Source organism: Epinephelus moara, chromosome 2, assembly GCF_006386435.1.
Source record: "Epinephelus moara isolate mb chromosome 2, YSFRI_EMoa_1.0, whole genome shotgun sequence".
NCBI lineage: Eukaryota > Metazoa > Chordata > Actinopteri > Perciformes > Serranidae > Epinephelus > Epinephelus moara.
The window spans coordinates 31,983,613-32,010,356 of record NC_065507.1 but is presented as its reverse complement, the minus strand read 5'-3'; the positions used below and the strand labels follow the sequence as shown (position 1 = coordinate 32,010,356).

At 39.2% G+C, this 26,744-nt stretch overlaps 1 protein-coding gene across 1 annotated transcript in view; it reads left to right on the top strand.

Moving 5' to 3' along the window:
* The window catches only part of cntn5 (contactin 5), a 137,151-nt gene that overhangs the window by 10,459 nt on the left and 99,948 nt on the right, over positions 1-26,744 (top strand). Inside the window, exon 2 of the mRNA XM_050064823.1 lies at positions 25,565-25,683. Coding sequence (XP_049920780.1) covers positions 25,629-25,683 — 55 coding nt within the window. The 5' untranslated portion in view covers positions 25,565-25,628. The remainder of the gene's footprint in view (positions 1-25,564; positions 25,684-26,744) is intronic.

Sequence of the window (26,744 nt, the reverse complement as noted above, 5' to 3'; positions counted from 1 at the left end):
AGTGCTCATCTGTAAGCTAAACATATTTAAAGTCTGAAGAGAGGAATCATTTTAGGATCCTCTCTTGTGCTGATGCATGCTACTGTTGGTGAGGATAAGTTACGTTTCTTAACTGTGGTAAAATGTTATTTATTTACTTATTCACACACACAAACTATATGCTTCGGCTACATACTGTACTGTTTTAAAAGTTGATTATTTTTTTGGATTTTATTCTAGTCGGGCTGATGTTTTGGTCTAATGCAGTTTGACTCAGTGAATCCAATTTTTGAATCCTAGAGTTGCGGGTTAAGGTTTATATTGGCATGAATCACATTATTATTGGTGCATCATAATCACACTTATGATTACCTTTAATTTTTTCATTACAATTAATAATCACAGATTTAGAAAATCATGTGAAATGGAACCCTCCAATTCAGCTGCTAACGTTACCAGCAAGTCGCCTCATTGTGTTTTCCATAGAAGAGATGACAGCAGTTGATTCCCCAGGGAGCCAGACAGTGGAGATCACATTCAAATAAATTGAGAATTAATTAGATCTATATATCATCGCCACAAATGTGCCATGGGACTGGACCGAATTGCACCGGGGATGAGTGTGTAATATAGAAAATCCCAGCTACATTTCAGTGGCTGTTGTGCTTTACTTTTTTTCAGCCGTGACTTTTGAAAGGTGACCACACGTTAACAACGCCGATCTCTGTAACAACACTGTCACATTTCTATGAAAGCCATTTTTAGAGGATAAAGGAAGGTTACAGGGTTTCCAAACACACCTTTACTACTATACTTTACTATAGTTACCATGGCAACATGTGCCCTTTGATTAGAGCAGGAGAAATCAGGTCACATTATGGCTATGTTAGATGTGACCTTTCCTTCACAACAAATATAATATAGTTGGTTTCCTCCTGCCAGCCTGCCACTCAGTGTGCATCGTTGCCTTTTACCTTAATTGTCTGCATTCACTCAGACATCAACATAAATCAAAACATGCATTTTAATCAGGATTAAAAGAATCTCAGCTAATTCACAGAGGTTGTACCATCAAAGCAAGGACTTTTAAAAGACCATCTGTGCCTTCACTATTTCTCTTTGCCTGTAGTATGTCATCAGGGGAGATCTCAGTTTGTACCTGTGCTGTTTAATCGTTTAATGGGTTTTGGCAAAGACTGATAAGTGAAGGTATATAATGTCAGTATGCAGAGGGAAACATGTCATATTTAGACATATTGCAACATATGGAAGAAAAAAACTGTGAGAGGCAGCTGCAGCAGATTGAGTTTGAAATGTACGTGGCACATGTGTGTAACTGACAGTGATGCTCTGTGATAAGTTATGATTTCATTGTTATTCTAACTTGCAAAAAAAGGAACTGATAGGTGTTATTTTCAGCTGGGACAGCAGGGCTGGTATTGTTTTCACCTTGTGAACCTATGTGTGTGTCATCATGGCAAAATGTGGTGCTAAAGACACCAAATGTAGGTGGAACTACCACAGAAGCCATTTTGAGTGCTTTACCTGGTGTTTATATCAGGTCCTGTCTCTCCATGTGCGGAGTTTGTCATTGCGATAGCGTCACAACCATGCAAGATGCAGCCACTAAATTTTACAGGTGTATAGTTGAGATCACAGTAAAGGAAGACGGGTGTGGTCTGAGCAATGGTACCTTGCGCCCCTGAACCACTTTTGTTTTAAGTCGTTAATTGCTGTACTTCCGCTGGTGTAATCCCATTGCAAGATGGTTTCTAGTTTTGATTAAATTTGTAGTCTGAGACTTAATTTAGTTTTGCATCTCAGCTGGCCAATTTTCCATTACATTAACGTTTGTAACGACATTTGCTTTCCTTTTTTTTTTTTTTGTATATATCCATGCTAATAGCTGCTGTTAGTGCTCGTAGGTATAGTACCTGACAGAATAAAACATCATTGATGCCTTACCTCAGTTGTCTGGATTCAGATTAAATTGATACTTTACTTTTTCAATCAGGTCTGTGCCACTGCAGTGACGCATCTGGCGTCATCCAGCGGCACAGGCAATGAATTCCTGGAGCTGGTGTCACAAAGGGTGCCATATAATAATTTATCTGCACACTGTGCCTGAGCCACAGTGACACTGACCCGGTTGAAAATTGACAAAGTATTCCTTCAGTTCATCTCAAGTAGGCATTTTTTATGTTAACAGTGTAGCATTCATGCACAAGCGGGTGTATTAACAGTGTTAACCTGAACTGTAGAAATCCAACAAAGAGCCTTGAGACAGTCACCTCATGTGCCAGATCACATACTCATTAAATCTCAATTTTCAGCAGAGCTCACACAATATTAGTGTGGCACACAAAACCTGTGTTCTGCAGTTTCCTGTGAATAGGGACACATCCAAGAGCTAAGCTTCAGGTGCTCAAAACTGGGATGTGTGTGTCTGCAGTGGCTTAGAATGGCAGACTTATGATTCTGCAATCTGCATGATGCTGAACATATCATATATTCATGCTTGTGGGGATCTAAACAGCCTCTTTTCAACACAATAGTTAAATGAAAGCTTAGCCAACACTGAAAGATTTTATGGAGGGATATTTCTGGGTTGATGGGTTGTTTAGTGTGTGCCAGTCACTCCCTGTAATGAAACATTTTGCCTTTATTTTATAGTGAAAATGAATTAAGTAATTCATATAGTGTATAATCTCCAAGGAAATAAATAGTCTAGGACCTGAAAATAGCTAGATGCTTTCAGGGGTTGTGCAGTTTGGCAGACATAGGTGTCATACTGTAAATGTGTTTCATTTTAATTACAACAATTATGCCACTGAACAATGTAATTCATATCAGGCTGCATTGCATAATCTACAAATTAGGCTCAGAAATTTATTGAGCATGGGCAGATGTAGCCCCACAAGCCATTTTAGAGCCAATAAATTCAGCACGTTGCATGACCTGTCTGCCCCCCCTTCATTTGATGGGAGACTTGGAATAAAACACAACCTTTACAAAAGGTACAGTCCGCCTTTTCTGAAGGACTGGGACCTCGACACCAAGCCGATATCCGACCATCAATGTCATTGAGCCTTCGCTGATTATCCACTGCTGACTGGTGTCCAATTTTTTTTGAGCTGTGTTTTAGTTGGCTGTTACTATCTGGCATGCTTATTATGAATGAATACATGGTTGAATTTAAAATTTAATCTGACATGCTTTTGTACAAGACGGGTTTTGAGCCTTCTGCTGTGTGAGCTGTTTCACACTAGACAAGAGTGTTGCCCTTTGATTGTCTGTACATAACAACTTTAAACAGCTGAGTTGGCTAGTATTCATGGCAACATGTAGTCTCTGATGTTGTGAGTGGTTTCTTAGGTGCAGATTTATTTTTCAGCTGCCCCATTACCTTTATTGTCATCTATATGGATGGTACAGGCGGAAATTCCAGCCAAGTCACAAGAATAGAATGTTGGTATTGTACATTTCTGCAAACTGGGGATATGTTACATTTGTACATTTTGTATGTATGACACAGTTCAGATTACATGTACATGAGCTGATATCTCAACAGTAGGAGGAGGGGTTGGTGAATGGTTTGACACCAAGCAAACAGCAGCAGACTGCTGTTCATTCAAGACCAACAAAGGCAGGTATTTTTTAACACGAGGTCTTGACATTGTGTCAGTGTTTTTGTGCCTAAGCCTAACCACACATTAACCTCTGTATTTTCATAGCATACAATAGAAATATGCAATGTTTCAACATGTCCAATACATGTGAAACATACAATTGAAACATTTAGTTTGCAGAAATGTACAATGGCAACATTTATTCTGGTGACTGGGTTGGCAATGTCTCGGACGACATGCCATGTAGGGCTGCAACTAACGATTATTTTCACTGTCGACTAATCTGTTGATTATTTCTTCGATTAGTCGACTAATCATTTTATCGAAAAATGTGTTAAAATGTTGAAAAATGTCGGTCTGTCTCTCCCAAACCCCAAAATTATGTCATCTAATGTCTTTTTTCGTACTCATGTCAAAGGGCTTTAGTTCACCGTCATGGGAGAGTGTGTAAAGCTGCCAATATTTGAAAGTAAGAAGCTGCAATAAGAGTATTTTGGGGTACTGTTACAGTACTTTTCTATTAAAAATGACTCAAACCGATTAGTCGACTACTAAAATAGTCACTTGATTATTTTAATAGTCGTGTGCTAAACATTGGCAAGAGTCGTTAAAGTGTTAGTTCATTTTGTCTTTTACAGCAGAAAATTTTCTCCAAAAAAAAAAAACCTACCCAGGATGAGACGTAGCACCTGATGTTGATGAGATCAACACAGCATAGCCATGTACTCATGTGGAGTACCGAATGAGTCTAGCTTTTACTAGGAAGCAGGTGCAGGAAGTGTTAATGTTGTAGTTTCTATTAACAGCACACTAACATCACAGTGGGTCAGCCATTAACTCCAACAGCCTTACCTCGCTAGTTTCTGCACACACCTGCTTTCACACAACAGTTTTATGCTACTTCAGTTATCCAGTAGCACTTTGCCCACAGGATGCTCTGTGTGTGTGTGTGTGTGTGTGTGTGTATGTGTATTTTGATTTGTTTTTTTCAAAGGGTTCAGAGTCATTGGCTGTCAAACTTAGATTTGCCCAAGATAGACGCCTCTTGAATCAGTCATTGCTGCTGCTTTTTGTTCCTGGCTTTAATCAATCACATCAAGTATACCCACAAAAATAGCCACATGTAGTGGATGGAATGAGCTTTTATTTACATAATTCATAGTGAGTCAAAAACAGAATGCTGCAACGCTATGTCCAATAAGCAAACTTGAGTCTGTGTTGGATGTTTTCAGCTCAGAGCTGTATTTTTGCACTGAGTTTTATCAGGATACATTAGAGTTAAAACAGGAAGATAAACAGAAGACGAGCCTTCTGTTTATCTTCCTGAAACTACTAAATATCACATGTTCAAAAACCCCTCAGGAAAGATACAGCGCTCTGACAAGAGGGAGACGGCGCTCGTAAATGACAAACAATACAAAAGCGAGTGGTGCATCCTCCCTGGGGACAGTCTTTGACTTCACTCAAGTGGGTGAGCATGCACAGAGAGAGTGTAATTTTTCTTTGCATAGATGCAGAATATTTCCCTAAAAAATGTTAAAATCTTTTAATAAAGCTAAGAAAGGCTTAACTTGCTGCTACTAAAAGATATTAAATTTATCATTAAAATCTCTGACTGAGGTCATATTCTGATTTATAGTGGAATAAAAATGTTGATTTATAAGGTTGATATGAGACTGGGAAGGAAGATGGAATGCAGGTTTGATCTTGGAGAGGGATGCCAAACAATCACAATTAATAGAATGAATGTCTATGAATGTTGGTGATGATTAAAAGGAAGAATAATTATGAAAAATGATGAAAAAAATATATGAAATGAAGAAGAGCTATCTAATATGTAGGATGATTAAAATTAGAGCATACAAAGTGAAACATATCCCAACAAATTACCAGCTGCTTCTTTGATCCAATGAACCGGACCAAAGTTGGCTCCTCGATTAAGCTCAGGTGTGGGTAATCAGGCTGTCGCTGGAGGTAAACACGTGTCATTCAAAGTGCCACAGGTCTTCCAGTGCATTTGCCACTCCACAATCTGCTTTTGCAGTCTCACAGATGGGAATCTAGTCAAATAATCTGCCTTCCACAAAAATGACACCTCAAAAGAAATGAGTCCACTTCAGATGGATTCATGCTTATCGCTTGCTCACTCTTAAGAATGTCTCTGACACCTGCAGTGCTTTTTATGTGTGTGTTGGCTGTATTTGTTCACTTGGCTCAAATATATCAGCATTTCTTCACCTTCCTCGACAGCATTGTTGAATACTTGATAGTGGAAATATTGATTAGTTATCAGAATAGACGACAAGTGATTAGTTATCTGTAAATATGGCAACAGAATTTTTATGACCTCCTTCGCAGTGCCGCTATCTTAAATGATAGGGCAGGTGGTCTACAGCTGCAGTTATCTTGTGTCCATCTTCTGTTTCTGCGTAGCTCCTTGGAGAAAAGATTTCTGTAGCAACACTCTCCTCAGGTGCCACTCTTACTGGCCTTCCAGTGTGGCTGCAGACCTTATAGAGTTTCAAAGCAATGTTGTGGGTAATTATTTAGAAGGTAATGCTCACATGTTGTCATTATGTTTTATGTCATGCAATGTCTGTGTTCATTTAAATACTGATCCGTGCAACTTATTTTTATCAATTTATCAATTATCTTATTTAAGTGTAGCTAATTAATTTCACAAGATGAATATCATGGCTGATGCCTGGTGTGCTCTCTGCAAGCTGGTGTCAGAAGTGCTTATGCTTGACTTCAGATGGTTGCTCAGTGAATAAAACAACACTCTGTCAATCAATTTTACAATAAAATGCTTTGGCAGAATTTTTAGTTTTTAGTTTAGGTTTGTGTCCACGTACAAAAGAAGAGGTTTTCCTTCAGGTGTTTCACCAGTTGGTTTGGTTTTAAACTAAAGCAGCAAAGATTTCAATTTCTTTTAATGACAAATCTCTGCAATAACAGAGCAAGCCCTGATATTTGGCGGCAATGTTGTTATCTAGTGCTCGCTTTAAAGAGGAGATAACTGAGGAAAACGCACAATGTTGCCCTGCCACAACAAAATGGAGTGGGTTGGGTGTAGCAGCATGACTCAGCCGCAGTCAGTTCCAGAGAAACTTTTCATCTAAGGCTTATTGATCGGTTTCAGGATTTTTTATTTATTTTTTTGTTTTTTTTTTTTTTTTTTTTTTTTTTATAAATGCACTTAGAGTACAGATAAAGAGGAGATCCACTTGCTTATGTAAATATCACACTTTATCTATAGAGCATTGTAATGTCAAATGGGCCAAAAAGACGTAAATTGACAAAGAATAAGACCGTGTTGGAATCAAAACTGGTCGAGCTTTTTATTGCATTTTAAAAGACGCATTATACTGAGCATGGTGTGATATTAGTTAGTGTTATCAGTTCCTCTATTAAGTAAGCATATCACTGCCTGCTTAGGTGCTTAATTGCCTTAGAAGAATATTTCACCCCCCAAATGACCATTTATGTATCAATTACTCACCTCATGTTATGTTGCATTTAAGAAGAAAGATTTTCTCACATGCCTCCAGTGAGCAAAGAATCTCAATGAACTGAAGTCTTAGGGATTCATGTTTAACAGCAACAAAACTCTATCAAAACATCCATTTACAAACTCTTGATTTTAGCAACAATGCATGTGTTTGGGGATTACCGAGCATATGCCTGGATAAATGAGATTTGGATGATACTGCACGAGTTGTGTGAGAGTTTGTAAATTGATGTTTTGATACAGTTTTGCAGTTGTCAAACATGTGCCCCTTAATTAATCAAGAATTGTTTTCATGCATGCAGAAAGTTTCCTCACAAATTCAGTGTAATACAGGATGAGTAATTGATTTAATGGTCATTTGGGGGTGAAGTATTTCTTTAAATCATAGTATTATCACCAATGCTGTGCTGTATATAAAGAAAGCCATTCCAGCTTACTTTTCTTACTAATTTAAATCAGCACTTTGATTTATGAGCCATTGCGAAATAGCTAGATGCAACATTTTTTAAAGAGAGAGGTGAGTGGGAAAACACAGATAGGGCGCATCAGTATGAATAAATCACTTGTTTATTTATTAGGATGTTATGGCGACAGGTGACATTTAAAACTGACATTTCAAAATTTGTCTAACTCATTATTAGATTTTTTTGTCTTTCTTTGTGACATGGATTTGTCCATCTCTTCATAAATACACAAAATAACAGTTTCTCCTTCCTATAATCCCCAACAGCTGCAGAGATGATGAAGAACGCTATTGTGGCTTACTCCTCCCTCAGTCCAGGAAATGACTGTCATTTCACCAGCCTCGCTGTGCATCCTCTGCATTGATTCTTGAAACAATGATGGATTTTAACAACCTCAGACAATGCATGTCATGATGATAATTTAGGCTTACGGAATATGCCTCATTTTTACCACAATGACAGTCTGCACAATCGATAACTGGCCGACTGCAAAGTAATGTCCAGAGAATTTCCAAAATCTGGGAAAATTAGTTTCAGTTACTTATTAAGAAAGCAGAAATGTCTGTATGCTTGCAGTCCCTCTTAACCTATTTTCCAACTCATCGCGGCTTGCCCTGAATTCCTCCACATAACTTCATGTATGTGTGCCACTTCAAACAGTAGCACCTTGCTCATTGGGCTTTGAAGTGTCAGTGTCTCCTCATATTCGGTCTTCTCTAAGGATACATAAGCATTTCAGGCACATACTTCATGCTCACTTCTTCATCACGACAGCCATCACTGGCTGCACATGTAATTTTACCACTGTGAAAGGTGCTAGCTCCATTCAGGTGTGCTCTATCTCATGGTGAACACAATAATTGCCTGCGCTGCTCTTCTCTTTGGTAATTGTCTTTTGATTGAGGTCATCAGGACAATTAAAACCGTTGAGGGGTGAAAAGTGGTAGCAAGAGACTTGAGACAGCTATACTGGGTGGTAGAAAGGATGAACAAAACGTACAGAAGAGATAATTGCATGTCCGGAGACCCACTGAAGTCAGGATAGGGCACTGTACAGAATGGCTTTGTCTCCATTACTTCATCACAGTGTATTAATCATAGCCTTATTTAAATCTATTGAAGGTAGCAGGAGGGTGTCATCAGTGATCACGGGAGCTTAATTCCCCATTTTTAAGAGGTCTGTTATGTCATGAATTCAGCTCAAATGGCACAATGACAGTGCACTATTTATTAACACGATTCAGTGACAAAAGCTGAGTCTAAATGATAATGACTTGAAACTGTGATATCCCTGCAACGTACAACAGGGAGCTGCTTTGTTGACGAAAAACAAACAACCTAAAAAAAAAAAAAGGCTGTCAACCGGCAATAATGGCAACATCCACTTTGTGTAGTCTTGAAAAACAGAAATGGTTGTGTCAGTCTGAGGAAATTTCTCACGATGATTTGCATCTCTACAAAAATCCCCGATGGTGTGTCAAACAAAACGGGAGATATGATTTCCCTCATTTGTTGTGGGGCCCCTTAGTCAAATCATTGTAATTTTGTGAAATACTGGTTCTTAAGAATAAGACACATCACTCAGGCAAGTTTTGTCAAAATCGGGTCAGTAGTTTCTGGGATGTTGCTTGTGACGGAGGAGATGGAGACGGATACGCTGCTCAAATAATGAATAGGAGACTGTTTCTGAACATTCACACATCGTTTGCCTCAACTGTAGCAGTCAGCTGAATGTCAGGTATGAGGCCAGAGTTAAATATGCACTCATCTCCAGGAATTCCTCCCGTTTTGTTTGACAGTCACATTTAATTTTTTTTTATTTATTTTTTTTATCTACACTAGCCATTCGCTGTGAATGTGTACCAGTGAAGCGTAGGCAGAACAAAGTTGTCTCTTCTGTCTCTGTGTGGGAGATGGCGGAGGATCTGTACTATAATGCACTAAATAGTCTGAGGGCGTATGAGAAATATTTTTCAGGGCTGAAGTTTTGTGGTTTTGTGGTTGTGATGACTTATTGCAAGGCTACCAAAAAATAGCTTAATTACCCCTGCCAAGGAGGTAATGTTTTTTTCAATTTGTCTATCAGCAGGATTACAGAAAAACGACTGGCCTGATTTTCATGAAACTTGGTGGAAGAGTGTTGTATGGACCAAGGAAGAACGCATTACATTTTGAGCAATTTGTATCACGGTGTGATTGTGCAAATTATTTTTCACCTTTGTGATGGGAGTCAAGAGGAAAGTAGTATAAAGAGTGAAAGTCCACATGAGGAGGTTGGTTGGGGCGTTGGATGAGTCAAACAAACACAGGACTTTCCCCCAGGACACTGGTGTTCGGGACCATGTGAAACCAAGTTAACTTTGACTTATATGTCATCACCATGTTTCTTTTCTTAACCCCAACCCTTATATTACTTTACTTGCCAGAACCTAACCTATGTAACTTTAGGATGCTCAACCATATTTCTCTTTCTTAACCTAAACTACGTGACTTTACTTGCCGAAATCTAACCTATGTCTCTTTGTGTTTAGTACGTAGCTTTAAGTTACATTCATGACGTAACAATGCCATTTGTGGGGCGCTAATTCTTTAGATATCGAATGATCTGTTGTTTGAGTATAGGTTCAACATTGCAAGATTGGCCATGGTAGAATAAATGCTGTACATTTTAAGATCTAGTAGATAGTACAAAAGTTTAATAACGGCAAAACAGCCAATTATAGAAATGCACCGACTCTATCAAAATCAGTGTTCTCGGGTGCCAGTGATCCACTGGGATAGCCAACATATAGTTGCTCAAACTTTTTACAGAAAGCAGTCATTATGATAAGATACGATACGGTACAATACAATTTGATGCGATGTGATACGATACAATACGATACGATACTATACGATACGTTATGGTATGATATGATACTATATACTTTATTGTCCCCGTAGGGAAATTTGCCTTGGACTCAGTAGCTCCACAAGTATTGCTGCCTTATAATAACAGTCCAGAAGAAATAAAGCATACACCATAAAAATTAAAAAAAAAGAAAAAAAAAAGATACTACACATAACAGTATTGCACATCAGCCATCCATGTATTGCACATAACACCAGCACACAACAGAGCACCATAAGCAAAACACAACAAAACTCCTAAAGCATCAAGTAACATTATGGAACAGCCTGCGTGCAAAATTCGCCTTGTACCATCAGACAATTCAATTGTCCAACACAGTCGATAGAAACAGACTAAGACAAATGGAAAATGAATAAAGAAGGCAGAAAGCAGCAGCAGGTCGCTAGCAGAGTGGCGATACCAGAAGAGCAGGGCCACCTGAAGAGCATTGCCACCGGAGCACTAAGGGACTGTGGTTTCATGGGACAATCAGCACAATTTTACCACCACGACTGTAACAACACTTGTTTTCTTAAGCTAAGGTATGGCTGTGGGAACATAAATACACAAGTATCACCCAATTAATTATACTCCTTCTCACTCACTCACTCATACTCTTCAAAAACCTCCACCAGAGATAGTAAGAGAAAAAGAAATGTTCAGACTTGACGCTTCATGTCAGCAAGCAATAATACTGACCGCAATCTAGAAGTACATAATCAATCCACAACGACGATGATGGCTTCAGCTAGGCATAACCATATTTTGACAGAAGTCATATAGTTTGGGAATAGTTTTTGGGATATATCTAGACATATACAGGTGGCTGCCCTTGCAGATTTGCCTATCATAGAACCCTGGACTATTTGCCTTGGCAGAGGTCTGCGCTCTCCGAGTGCCCTTCTAGTTATCTCTGTTACAAATAGTAGCGGCAGTCATCCAGTTTGTACTTTCACTCCAATTTAGGAGGTTTTGGGGCATGATCTGCCACAAACTTCTAGACATGCTTTCCAGCTGAATGGACGGTTAAGCATCACAAGTAGCAGTGAGCAGATACACGAATAGACCGATTGAAAAGAGCTCAGTGAGGCTTCAGGACATAGCACTGATGGTTATTACACTGCATATTTCCTAAAGACCAAATAATTAACAAAGTGTTTACCCCAGTTAGATTTTCATTACCCATTTGGATAACCATCAGTGACCCTATTTTAATAGACATCATCCCCAGAGTTGGATTGAATATTGTTTGAGGGGGTTCGGTCTGTCTTCAGACTCAATAGAGAATTTTATGAATAACTAAAAGGCTGGGACGATGTCATCTTTCTTGGGAATGATGATAGCCAGCATTGTTCCATTCTTAGACTGTATGCCTGTAATGCTTATCAGGGACAATAATACACTGATCAGGAACATTCATGTTGCTGTAGTTAGACAGGCTGCAGGATGCTGTTACATCTTTCTCATCAATGTCAGACTGTATCTGAAACTGAATAGGCTGTAAATGATGGCTGAAAGGAAGCTATGCGATTAAAGAATTCTTGTAAATGTCTATAGATGCTAATGAAAAAACATTATTGAAAAGGATTTCTACTCTAAACATAGCTTACACCATGCTATTCAGAATATTTTGAACAGCAAATCCCGTATCTACAAACACAGTGCCTCCCTAAGCTGCAAAGCTGAGCATCAAGACTTGAATCATGATGTCACCAGGTGACCTTTTTGGAGCTGATCCAGTGCGACTGAATTAATGAATGATGCTGTGGGCTCAGAGGATTTTCGTTTTAAATATTGCATCCAAATGAGTTTTATTTGAATGTAGGGCTTTCAGCTGTGATTCAGAAAACGTCCCCGTGTCCCAGTAAAATCACCATGGGTGCTGTCATCGTGTCCCAGGAGTTGTGTCATTATTCACTGTCTATGAAGCAGCTCCAGGATTTGTCCGTCAATGACATCATGACTACAGTCTGACTCTGCTTTTCAAGGACAGACTCTTCATATTCATTGTTTTTTTTTAAGCTGTGGAATATTGCAAAAATAACATGTTTTAAAGGTGTTTCCCTCTCAGTGGTCAGTAAATGAAATGAAGATAATGCCGCTTAATAATCAGCTATAGTCTGTAATAATCCTTAAATTAAAAAGTCATTTGGGGCACACATTTAATCGTCCATGTTTAAATGTCTTTTGGTGAGTGAATGTTCTATGCCGACATAGCTTGCTGCTGTAGGTATTTTTAGCTGGTAGTCCATGGCTCTCAAATGAGAGTTTTGTGTGGGGACTTTAATCTGACAATGCAGTTTTTACCTGCTTACTGAGTGACTATGATTCTTCACTACACACACACAAACCACACACACATGGATGTCAGTCCTGCTTTGTTTTCATCGACAGTAACACCACCTCAGGCTGGGCAGTATAGCAGGTGTTTACAGTATATTTGCCATAGCCTTATGGATGATAGAGAAGATGTCTTAAGTAAGCTATAGTCTGAGAGCCAGTGAAGTGCAGTACTGCATATCCCCAAGATGTTTAGTGTGGTAATGGAATAAACTGGTTACCTATAGAACTGTTGCAGCTTAGTGTTCTGTTACACAAGCAAGTGAATGTTTCATGCTCTGGATTATTTCCTTAGGCAAAATAGAGCTTTTCTGGTTTTGATGTGTGGGGTGGATGCAGACATGTCATTATGCATATTAGAGCCTTATTAGAGGAAACAGGGACATCTCCTGGAAATTACATTTTTATACTACTGAACTGTTTTTATAATTACATTGTGGTGACAGCATTATTGCTGCCAAAATTAGGTTCAAAGACAACATTTTTTTGAGGAACACTACATGTATGTACTGTGCTGGATTCACATGAAGGTGGTTGTAGTGAGTGCTGGACATTTAGAGTTTTTGCAACTTGCCAGATACACTAATTAGCAACATTTCTTTATTATGTTAACAGAAAATCTAATTTGGTTGGCATTACGTTCCCTCAAAACACATTTGTTATTTTAAATTAGCAGTATATAAACATAATTTCTAGGAGACAGGAATGCTTGTTGACACCTTGCTTTGATGATTTCAAGTTTTCACCATCTGAAACTTTTCAGTAATTATAGAAATATTTATAAAAATAAACCACTTTGACTATTTTTTTAATTTCAATTTATCTGAAATATTTAACATCACATCACATCAAAGTCTTTACTTTCTAATTGTTTCAGGAACATACCAACCAACAGATCTGTCTATGTAAGAATGTTATGCATTTTACATTTCTGTACCACTTCACCATAATCGTGTTTCCACTCTTTTCTCTCTTCACTATAAAGAATATTTTCTTTTATTCTCCGTTCACACAAAGAACAGATTCTAAGAAGCAACATATAAACATGACAATGAATGTGGGAAGGAGACATTCCTGCTCCACTGTTAAGTGTACTGCACAAGGCAGTTACCTTCATATTTTGCTTTCAGAACTGATTGCATTATCTATCGTGGAGGTGTGTATTGATGCAGCACTCCCACAGGTCTCTCTGATCCAAATGCAGTTCTAAGTGTCGTGGGTATATGTTTTAATAGCTGCGGGCAGTTGCGTTAGAACGCTTTAGGTGTGATGAAAAAATAATGAAGGTAGTAGATAGTGGGATATTTAATTGATAAGCTGGACCTGAGTCAGATATATGCAGAATGTTGAGGTGATGGAAGAAAACAAAAATCTGTGAAAGTCTTCTGATTCTATGAAATACTATGTGGTTTCAATATGTTAACTTTTTTCACCAAATAAATTATGCAGCTTATTAATTTGACCTCCCACTGTTTGCCTGAAATGGGCTTTTAAAATGATTTGAGCTGCATTCAGTTTTAATTGTTTCTGAATCAGGCACAGTTGAAGAGTCTATTAGCCACATCAAAGGGAACAATGGTTAAAACGTACCAACAGAGCAGAATGTATAAATGTGCAGCTGACAGGACCCGTTCCAAAACAAAGTGAACGTTGACATCTCTCGCAGATTGGCTGCATTTGCCACCTGCTTCTACAACACTTCTGATGGCTTTATAGATGCTGTTTACCTCACCCCCAGGCTACATGCCGTTTCTGCTCAGACAGCTCATCAAGATGAGTGACAAGTGAAGGAGCGGGAAGTTGACCAACTGAGGGGCTTGATAGTGGGACATACGATACACAACCTGCCTTGAAGCATAGAGGCTTTAATTCTATTTTTAACCCCTTTTTCATCTATTACAGATGTCCTAGCTTCACTACTGGCCACTACATACCTCCATTAGTATTGACTGAGGGAGAGAAGAGCTCAATTTAAGTTACTTATCTGTAGTGCTTCCTTCAGACGTATTTTCCTGCTAGTCCAGGGACTGAAAATGGTAAAATTCCAATCAAAAAGCCTTCACCATTATCCCCTCCTGCACCTGGTCCCTCCTCTTAGTTGCTTTTAAGAGTTTGCTTTAACATGGCTTAGCTAAAGGCTAATCTAGAAAATATGTCCATTTAACAAAGGGCTTGTTTTGGTCAAAGGAGTGAAACTGTGGTGAGAGTAATCCCCGTATTATCATGTTTTAACTTCATCCCCTTGCACTTGGATTAAAACCTCCAGTGAGTGTTACGAGACTCATTCTGAAGGGCTTAGTAGCTTGTATAGGGTGAAATACAAAAATGGCTCGAAGCAATGTTTGCTGTTTTTTTTTTTACAAGACATTTAAAAAGTTTATTTCATTTTGTTTGTTTCTTTTTTTTTTTTTTAAACTTCAGTGGATGGGGTGCAACATTTTATCTTAAGGTACATATATTCACCCTAACTTGCTTTTTAATATTGCAATTTAGTGGCATATTGACTCTTTATTAGTCATCACAAAGCACTTATTCCTTAATTAAGCACTTAATAAATGCCTTATTCTGCACGACCATATTCTACAACTTCTAGGCTATTAACTAAAAGTTTTGATTTAATGACCTTCCAATTACGGCTAATTGATAGTGAACAATGTAGTTGTTAATTGATTAAAATCCTAATATGCTTTGTGTGGACCTTTAGGTGGTAGTGCCACAATAATAGTCATTCCCCCTGACATATAACACATAATAAATATGATCTATTCTTTTTCAACAATACACAAAACTATAAGTGTTAATAGTGTCCAAATAATTCAAAATCAAGTCTTTCTAACTCACAATATGTTCCCCATTTTAAAGTGAGGTCTTTCACTAGTAGTTTGACACATATTAACCCACACAAGTTTCCCATTATAAAGTTGTCTCCACTTCATGCTTAGTAAAGCTATTAGAGCACACAACTACTGCAATACACTGACCCTATTCTTCACTGATGAGTCAGTAGATTTTGAATAAATATGTTTGAAAATCTCTGAAGAGGTACTTTATTAAAGGAGATATTTCTGCTTGTGCTGACTTTGTTCTTCTACCATTGAATGGGAATAAAATATGTGCATCTCAATTGACCTCCATTCTTTACAAGGTGAAACCCATTACTTGAAAATAGGGAACACATAATGACTTAAAGGGACTTTAATGTATCTGGACATTTTTAGTTTTGTGTATTGCTACATAAGAATAGACCATACTTATTAAGTCTTTTTAAGGGAGAGTGACTTTTCTTGTACTGCAACGTTATACAGCCCATACTGTTTAATTAATTAACAACTTGCTTACTTTCTATCGATAATAAGTAATAAGCAGTTAATGACCTAGTAGTTGTAGACTATGGCCACACAGAATAAGGCATTAATAAGCACTTTATAATGACTAATAAAGAGCCTATTTTCTGTTCATATGCATGCTAATAAGCACTACATAGAAGAGTAGTGTGTACGATTTAGGGGAATTTAGTGGCATCTAGTGGTGAGGACTGCAGATTGCAACCAGCTTAAACTTCTCCCGGTTAGAATTTCCGTAAATGTTCATTGTTCAGGAGGTTTTGACAGAGAGCTGGATAATCCACAGAGTTTTTTTCCAACACTATTCGTGGCAGATAGCTGCTAATTACTGTGGTCCATGCGAAAACACGTACACGGAAATGGCCCTATCTAGCGCTAGCATTTGGTTTGTCCATACTGGGCTTCTGTAGAAACATGACAGTGCAACATGGCGGACTCCACAGACAAGGTCATATGTAGATATAAACGGCTCACTCTAAGGTAACAAAAATACAGCAATTCTTATTTTGAGATGATTATACACTAAAAAAAAAGAAATCAAAAAACATGTATGATATTACATTCCACTTCTGCCATATATCCCCCTAAATCCTACACATCACCTTCACTGGCTAATATGTTGACATATATGAAGAGCTACTAATAGGACTTTTAAAACACATCATTTATTTGTACACTTTGACTGCTGCTGAAATGGAAAAAGCCACTTTTATTCAAGGACAAACTAATTACAAGGTTTTTACAACACAACAGCAAACTCCTACCCACCCCCTCACACACACACACATACACACACACACACACACACACACACACACACACAAATCCTAATATTTTATAAATTACCTCTAATTACGCAGAAACTAAATATTTACCTGCAGTATTAACTTGTGACTAATCACAGTTTAGGATTTTTTTTTGTATACATTTTTCACACTACATCAAGCTTCCTATCAGGGAGCAGTTGCTATGTCACCTAGACTGCCGTCATGTTCTGTGCTTCTCCCTAAAATGATGCTGCCCTTGCTCATGCGAGACCCACGGAGGGAGAGTTACACTACTCAGGTCTGGAGTTGTCAGAGCAACTTAAAGGGAAAATGCACTCCAGCTGTTGTTTGTACACGATGACATGTACAATTGGCTTAACATTTAGAGATGAAAGTGTATGTGTGGAGGGGGATAGAGAGGCTCGGTATTGTCCAGGTCCAAGTGTCACCGTAAAATGAAGCCTTTGAAGTAGGTCAAGGTATGCTTGCGGGCGGCTCTTCAAATGAACTCCTCTGAACTGGCATGCATTGCTTCTGTGTCTGGTTTGTTCCAGGTCTGTGTCCACCTTGCGTATAGGCAAATTTAACGTATTGTGCAATATTGTAGAGCAAATTAGCTTTACAGTTTCACTTCTTTACTGCATTACAACACACTGGATCTGCACAAAAAGTAATTCTGATATTCATGTTAGTAGAAAACATGCTAGGAGAGATTCGTGCATCTGTAATACATACCCGTGACTTCAAGTGTTAATATCCACAAATCAATGAGTAAGCACAGCAGAGATAAGTATCATAGAGAGCAGTGAAGTGTCATTCACTCACTGCCTCTCACACATATTTTAGGATGATTACATTCAAATAGCTACTGAGGAGAAAAGCAGATGTTTGCTACTGCTACTGCTAGGTACTTGGGCTGCTGCTAGATGCTACTAGAACTTTGCTATTACTATCATTAGCGCAACTGTAATCACTACTGTCTCTATCACTTATTATTATCATTAGCACAAATTACACGGCAGCTAGAAGCGCCTGCATTTAGCAATCGGAAGAAGAACCAGAAGCTAACATCCTGTTACCCCTTGTTTAATTATTTTATTTACTAAATGTGTTTTTTAGTGTCATTTATATTGAGTGGAAGAAATTTAATGAAGTTGCACTTAAAAAAATCAACAATACCAAAAAAAAAAAAAAAAAAAAATCAAGGAGAGACATAAATTGCACAAATAAGTATTTCCTCTGATCTTTTATGTCTGCTTGATTACTGTATTTGCTGTGTGTGTGTGTGTGTGCGTGCGCTGTCAGTAACAAGTACTGCACTACAATGGCGCTGATTAAATTTCTGGTCTCATCCTTAGACTTACCTTCCATGATGCACAAGATGCATGCTAATTGGAGCTGGTGACAAGGTGAGACGAGGGGGTGTGAAGACGATAATTACAATCAGGATCTGGATATATCTGGGTATTACATTTGTCATCATGGCCTCCGCTTGCCTTTATCACTCAACCTTGTTACTCCTTTGGTGACGAATAATAAAGGTTAGATCCATGACACCTTTGTGTTTAAGCACGGATACAGAAACTGGCTTGTTGTTGAATAATCCAAAAGAAGTTGGTGAAATTTCCCCCAGTAATAAAAAAAAAACGACAGCGCTGACAAAAACAGTCCATATACTTGAACAGTACTTGTGAAGAGCCATAGCACAGGCTCACACTGCAGTGTTAGAGATCATTCATACATTTTTTACAAGGCTGTCAGAAGCACATTACTATGTCGCTGTCTTGTATTGTCTAGAAATGACACAATGCCACTGCTACAAGTGGCTGATGAGAATACAGCTACTGTGGTTATCAGGCGATGTTTGTGTGACTTGGTTTGTCAAACCTCAGCCCGGCAAACCATGTCTGCATTTGTTTCATGTGTTACAAGCGCTGTGGAAACACGGGCATGAGACTAAGCAGAGGCATCACATTCAGAGCCGTCAGCGCACCTTGTTGCACCCCGCACACTACCTCATTAATTACCATCTGGCCGGGCTGTGATCACCTGGACAGAAGTGTGGCAGCATCCAGCTCCACAGCCCCCGAATGTATATAGCACACACCTGGAAAATTTGCACTATGGAGGGTGCTGTCTTTGTAGGCTACTCAATGAAAGACCAAGCAGAAGAGATTCCTCTTTTAGGGAAACACAGACATGAAAGTAATAATCTTTATATGATTCTTCTCCTGGACCAGTTCCAGTAAAAGGGTAGAAGAGTGGCCACACAATATATTCTAAGGGATATTCAAATTAGAATTATTTTGTCTGTATAATAGGGGGAGTGTGTTTTTGTTTTGCTTTGCTGTCATATTTTTTGTTCGTGTTTCGTTGGCAGGTATTCCCTCCTAATTGAGCCCACTTGTTCATGCCTTTATGCCTTTAAAGCCTATACGCTTTGCATAGGTTCGTCTCTTGTGGAAACGATTCTACCAGCTTTTCCTCCCGTATAAAGTAAATGGTTGACTGGAAAGTGAAAGCTGAGCCCACAGAGGACATGTCTGGCAGAGTTGTGTGAGACACCGAGCAGTCAAGGAGGGTGAACTTTACGTTGCCTGAGTGCAGACCAACTTTATCTGATACACACATGGGACCCGTGCTCTCTGATAAATACTTGACAGTAGACAAGAGAGATTCAGATCCCGAACCATGCTTACTGTAAGTTGCAGGTAACTAAAGAAGTAGTGTTTTCAAGATAAAGCGCCTTCTCTAAACATTTCACATCTGCTTTTACTGTAATCATGATTTTTACTTGAACTGACGTGCATTTGCAACACATTGCTTTTGTTTCTTCGCTATTTTAAATATTAGAGACTATTTGATAACACTTTTGCATTTTCAATGAGTATATGTTGATACCAATACTGATCTGCTTCGCATTCTGTCCCCTTGTTTTTGCTTGTGGGTGAGCCATGAAACATTTTAAAGTAAGACTTCGAACTGTCCGGTGTGCAGTCAGACTGAGAGCTAGGCAGTGTATCTGATAAAGTTTTTAATTGGCTGTGCTGTTGGACATTGTAAAGTACAAGTGTGTTTGGTGCTTGCCAGAGATTTGCCATTTGCTCTTTTTTTTTTTCTTGCACTGTAATTTAAGAAGACTGCAAAACTTGAATTTCTGAGAATTCAATCATCACATCAGGGCTCAACAATAAGGATTACCAGATTGCTATGTTGAGCAAGTACATCTAGCAACTCATTCTACACTTTTTTTGTGTGTTTGTCTTTTTTTTGTTGTTTGTTGTTTTTGTTTTTCTCAGGGGTGATAATGGAAGAATCTAAGAAATAAGCAATCTTGCCTCCTTCTCATCTCTGTTAAGAGCTGCAAGTGCAGTACCAATTGGACACTTGCGAGAAAACTGTGGCATGCACAAGTGAGCATTTTAGTTACCCTGGAAACAAGAGCTTAGTTGGGTGGGGTTAATGTATTGTACAGTTTGCCGCAAGCTTGAGAGCAAGGTGAACATGTTTCTCAAAAGTACATCAATTTTAATACCACAACTAGAACAGTTTAGTCTTTAGTCTTTGTATTTCTTTAATAACTGCCAATTAATTAAAAAAAAAAAAGAACATAAACGCTAAACCCTACAAATGTTAATAATCTAAAATATATGCTTCTAAACACATCTGACAGAGGGGAAACTGTTGAGGGATCGTGTCCTTGTCGGAGCACATGCATCTCAGTGAGCAGAAACAGAAATGTAGCTATTTCTAACAGGGAGTAAAAGGTAAAAATGTGACAAGCTTTTGTATTCCAAAACATCCCCATTTACTTTTATTGGACCCATATGAGCACATATCTGTAAATAACCTTTCATTTAATGATTCATGATGAAATAGCTTCATGTAAGCACCTGTCAGAACTGCACTTGTCACCTAGTCCATTTTGTTGTGTCATCTTTTGTAACATTGCTGTCATCTGTGCACAATTTGACACTTGAAATTTTGCCTTTTGGAAGTGTTTCCTGAAATAATTTCAAACTTAAAAAAAGACAAATTTAGCCTTTCATAGATGTCTGCGTGCGTTTCTTTAGTACCTGAGGTTGAATAGTATTGTCATACTTTCTAAAATGAACCGAGCCAAATGTGCAGCATTGGCAGTTTTATGACAACGCTCCACACAGGTTTGGTGTGAACATGTTCTTGGAAGAACTTTGTCTTGTATTCTGTGAAAATACACTGCGGGCGAGAGATGATGAAACAGATGAGCTGCTGGTGGATTTCTGCAGGAATCGATGTGCTTTTGCCTCTAGTTTCCAACCGATGGCTGATGTGGAAGTTGTTCAGTCAAACATGTACCCAGGGGTTTGTTTGACAACAAGCTGACCTATGCAGCCAAGAATAATGTGCTGAAAAGAAGTGAGGGAGAAGGCTTTCTGTTCCCGAGGTCATTTATACGTCTCAATGTATGCAATAGACTTCTGCTCATGTTCTGTCACACTGCTATGGTATGTTTTAATTTATGCTGCTGTGTGCAAGTCGAAGGTCACAATGAGGTGAAGGGGGTAAGAACATTTTCCAAAGAAGGACAGAAGTTCTCATCAGCCTGTGCTGACAGCTGTCTAGACAGCAGACCTTCAGCTATTTAATTTTTTGCATCAATGAGCAAAGAGAGTGACAACTAAAAGTTTATTAAATTATCTCCAGCTGTAAAGAAAAGGCTAAATTCACAAAAGTAGCAGATTATACATGGGGAACATTCTGCAAAAGGACAGCAAAAACAGCTTATATTACAAGGGCGGAAATGGATAATTGTGTTTGCCTCTCTGTCTTTCGCTCTCTAAATAACAGATAGCCTAATTGCTGAGTCACTAATTGTTTAATCCACTAGTACCATTGCTGGTGCATTCTGGGAGGACGGGGAGCAAATGAGGTGAGGCGAAGACAAGGAGGCATAAAAGATTAATGTGAGATGACTCCTGCTGGATCTGGACATGCTTCCCTCAACCCACAGAGCTGTCTTTGCCACTGCATTAATGATCTAAATGACAGAAAAACTTAAATGAAGATGAGAGAGCCTGTTAGTGAGCCGCGACAGGGAGGGATAGAGAGACAAACAAAGAGAGGGAGCTACATCCAAACATGTTGACAAAGAGAAAATGTCAGATTAATGGAGAGGTATTGCTCTTTTCTTGGAGATGAATGGCACTGAGGAGATTAACAAGGTCGGCAGATCTGACTCTCTCGTACATCAGCAGTGTATCCCATTAGCATTGTTGGCAAATAAGATTGCGGCTTTAAGTACAGATGCAGTGTTTAACACGTAATTTTCACCTAAATGTCAGCGTTTGTTTTTTGGTCAGGTGTTAATGCTGAACTTATAAAGGTGCTATGGAAGATTATAGCAGCAAAATACCATGAAAGCCTCAACCTTAAGACCTGTTTGCATTATCAGATTTGCTAACCTAATCTGAAAGAAGCCAATGGAATAACTATCAACCCAATCGCCAGAAAAAATGTTGGCATTGTACATTTCTGCAAACCATGCATGTGAGGTACATTTGCACTTTATTATGTAGCAGATATGTTGAAAATGTGCCTTTCAACAATGCTGTGCTTAACATGTGGTCGGGTCAAAAATCACTTTCTTATAGTTCAGTCAGACAACTCACGTTTAAATGTGTATTTCAGAAGCAGAACATAGTTAGGGCCTGTCCCAATACCCCCCCTTAGCCCTACCCCTTGGCCCTACCCCTACATTTGCGCGTTCCCGCGAGGGGTAGGGGTGTCCCAATTCTTTTTTGCATGTAGGGGTAGGGGGTATAATGAGGAGTAGGCTAGTGGGTATGAAACTAGCCCTTTGGAGCGAGGGATTTCAGATGCTGACTTGCCAGCGAGGGGTAGACGTCGCCATGGCTGCCACCGAGCAAGACATGGGAAAAAAGTTCATACATAGCTAACGTTACCGTCGTCACGTTGCTTGTTAGCTAGCTAGCTAGCTCGCACTATCTGCCGTCTTGTTAGCTAGCTAGCTAGCTCGCACTATCTGCCGTCTGTCATCTGTCCTGTTCTGCAAAATTGTCAGATTTTTCACATTATGATAACACGGCAGCTAGTATAACTATGCTGCCTCGTAATGTTAGCTGGTTAGCTGGCTAGCTAGTTGGCAGAAGTCCCCTGTCGTCTGTTGTTCATCAAACGAAGCATGATGAATACAGCAAACGCGACAGGTAGGATGAACTCAACCAGAGACTCCGTTGTAGATGGCTCGCAGCTTCCTGTTTAGAATAGTTACGTATGCGTGAACGTAAACAATGCGGTAATAGTGAGGGGTGTCCCAGTTCCTAGGGAAAGATTTTAACCCCTACCCCTTGTTGCTTCATTTCGAGGGCCAAGGGGTAGTGGGCAAGGGCTAGGGGTAGGGCCAAGGGCTAAGGGGTAGTGGACAAGGGGGGGTATTGGGATTGGGCCTTAGAGTTTGGCGAGCGGCAGTACTGATGCAGGGCAGCGGCATAGACAGTGCAAAGGGAGAGCTGGGAAGATTTTGCAGCTTAAATAGACCGCCAAATTTGGAGGGTGTGTTTGTAGATGACATATGGGGAGTGACGTATGATGTGTGTGTATGAATCAGTGCAGCTCGAGTTGACTGCCTGAACTAGCTCGGGGCACAAACCCACCAGGTAAAGCAGTGATGTCTCCATAAGAGTGCCTTTTATGGCACTATCCCCACTGGAAAAACGGCAGCAAAAAAGCTGCTAGAAAAATATCCACTGGTCACAAAGAAACACCCACGTTTTGGGACTGAAAGCTCACTGGAAACACAGCAATGACTCACCACATCACAACCTCTTTAGTTGTGCGTTGGTCTCCAACAGTGGTCTATTATAGTGTGCAGCTTAGCAGGCATCTCAGCCAGGTGACCACCATTACCTTCACCTACCAATGAGAAAGTCAGCTCATATACTACATTGCTTTAGACAGGTATGATACAATGCCAACATTTTCTTCTGGTGACTGAGCTGATTTTATATAAGGGCACTTAGGGTCAGTTAATAGGTCAGGTAACATGATCATCAACATAAGAGTAAGACATAACATTCTTGTTGCTGCACAAGCAACTCCTGTTATCAGGATGTGTGCAGGGAGGGGTGAAGGGAATAGCAACAATACATCTCTTTAAGTCTATGGTGAAATGAATCCAACTACAGGTTAAACTAACTGCAAACTTATCGAAATGAAAGGTGATGTCAGAACACTATGTGTGGTACGGTGCGTTTGATGTGCATGTGAGATGATACTCAGAAGTGTCCTGGTACAGAAAATCACAAACTCAAGGCCATTCTGCTCTGCAGAAGCTCCACCCTGTCCATTATTTTTGGGGCACCTTGTTGTGTTTAAATGCTAATGTAGATGGCTGTATTAATTCAGAAAAATCTAGTATTAGGCAAAAGGTACATGTAATGTTTGTTCAGAGAATCATCTATTCACAGCAGCACCAACATATTCCTCAGACTGCAAGCCAAAGGCCTGTGTTGCTATTCTCAAACTATTCACACTGTGTACATGTGCCAGTTTGATCCTCTAATCTGAACATGAGAGAATGTGTGTGCGCGTGTGTGTGTGTATATCAGGAAGGTATTCAAACACCTTCAAATATCAATCTACCTTTTACTTTTTATTTGCTTTTAAGGTTGGAAGTGTGTGTTTAACCTAGAAACAGGAGTGAACTCTGCAATCCGTCTATCGAAACAGAATACTCGCTCTAGTTTTATGTGTATAAAGTATATGAATACATTAGAAATTAGTGACAGTTAGTGATAAAATTAGCGCTTACCCGTTTCAGAGCCTCAGCAGTGCTGTGGGTGTGACAATCTGATTGATTCCATAAAGACTTGTAACAGTTAAGTAGCATTTAGGGAACTTTTAAGAGCTGTGATAGACTGTAGGTAATTAGACAGAGTGTGGAGAACCCATGAAGGGATAGAAACCTGCATACATACACTAACTAGAAGGGCGCTTGGAGAGCATACGCCCCCGCAAGTGCCCTATCTTGCAATGTAAACGAAAGTGAAAAATAATTTGTGTATCTGCACCATGATGCGGCTCCGTTCAAACATTTAATGGGTTCCTTTTTGGGCTATGCTACACCCTTCCACCAAGTTTCATGAAAATCAGGCTGGTAGTTTGTCTGTAATCCTGCTGACAAACAAAGAAACTGAACCAAACTGAGAACACACACCCGCTTGGTGGAGGTAATAACACTATGGCCTGTGTCAGACATTTAGAAATGATCTTTTGAATGGTAGTAATGCTTTTGCACCACATAATGTACTATTAATAGCAAGAAATACACAGGCGCTATTGACGTCACAAGCTTGTCTTTTTTTACATGAATTAATGCAGAGATAACCAAAACTGCTGCTCCATGTGAGATCACCAAAAAAAGTGTAACCTATGTTTATTACTTTACATTAAATAGTTTGGGGGTATCCTATATGACTCGCTCTTTATTGATCCAAAATACAAATATATCATTTAGTGAGAGCACATTAATTTGGATTGACAGCTGTGTAGTTCAACGCTGTGCTTCTGGATGTATGTGATAACCAGAGGTGCTGTTTATCCTCCCACAAACTGATGTTTTTTTTTCTCTGTTTGAAGGCACAGCTTTAATGAAGAAGCAGACCTGCTAACATTCTTGCAGAAGGGACCCTCTTCAACAAGTATGGGGTCACCATGGAAACCATTTCTCCTCCTGTCTATCATCAGTGGCCTTTCAGGTAAGAAATTCGAAAGGCATTGCAGGTGATAGTAAAAAAAAAAGTTAAGAGGAATAATCTTCTTAAGCACTGATATTAGACGAAATGGTACCATTCACACAGAAATGTACTGTAATGGCACGGCAATTGTAACTGTGACACAGCTGGGGCATCATCATTTATGGATCTGAGAGGTGTCTTGTGTCGTGTGACACTTGGAGAAAGAGGAATCCACGTCTTTCAAATTATGAATTTTGCATTTAAATCTGAGTGAAAGTGACAATGCCATGGCTCATTGAGTGTTTCTTTTCTGCCAGGATTCTGTGTCTCAGATATTTGACAGGGTTCTCCACACCTTTTCAGTGAAGGTCTACACTGGCTGTAAACAGCAGCTGCTCTCCGAAGAAGCATCAGCAAGTGACAAGGCCACATTATTACTGTAGTTTTACAGTCCTGACAAAACATCATTTGAGAAGGAGGGATGATTGGCCTGACAAAATACTATATTATAAATACTGTATTACTTAAAAATCATTAAAGGGATAGGCCTATTTTAATTATACTACTTTTTTTTATCATAGCAGTGTAGCTAGTATGTGTAAAGGAGCTACGGCAAACTTCCTTCCATCTTACCAGGACCCAGATCTTAAAGTAGGCAGTGCTGCACAAAAAATATACCAAAATTCTGTGACTGTATTGCCTATTTCTCACCTAAAATGTCCTCAGAAATATATTTTATACTCATATGACCAATGTGCTTTTTGTAGGGCTGGGCGATATGGCCTAAAAAAAAAATCTCCGATTTTTTCACAAAAAATCCAATTCACGATTTAAATCGATTTTTTCCCCTCCTAGTTAAAAAAAAAAAAAATGCGACCTGGTAGCACATACCTGGGGTCCAAAACTTTCAGCATGTGAATAAACCCCAGCTTTTCCACGGTAGCCTATATATGGGCACCATATCTCTTGCAATATACATGGCAACTGCATCTGTGATTCCACCGGACCCCTTTCTTATCATATGGCAGTGTTTCCCCTACCATCATATTGGATCACAACAGAAGTCATTTAAGGTTACCTTT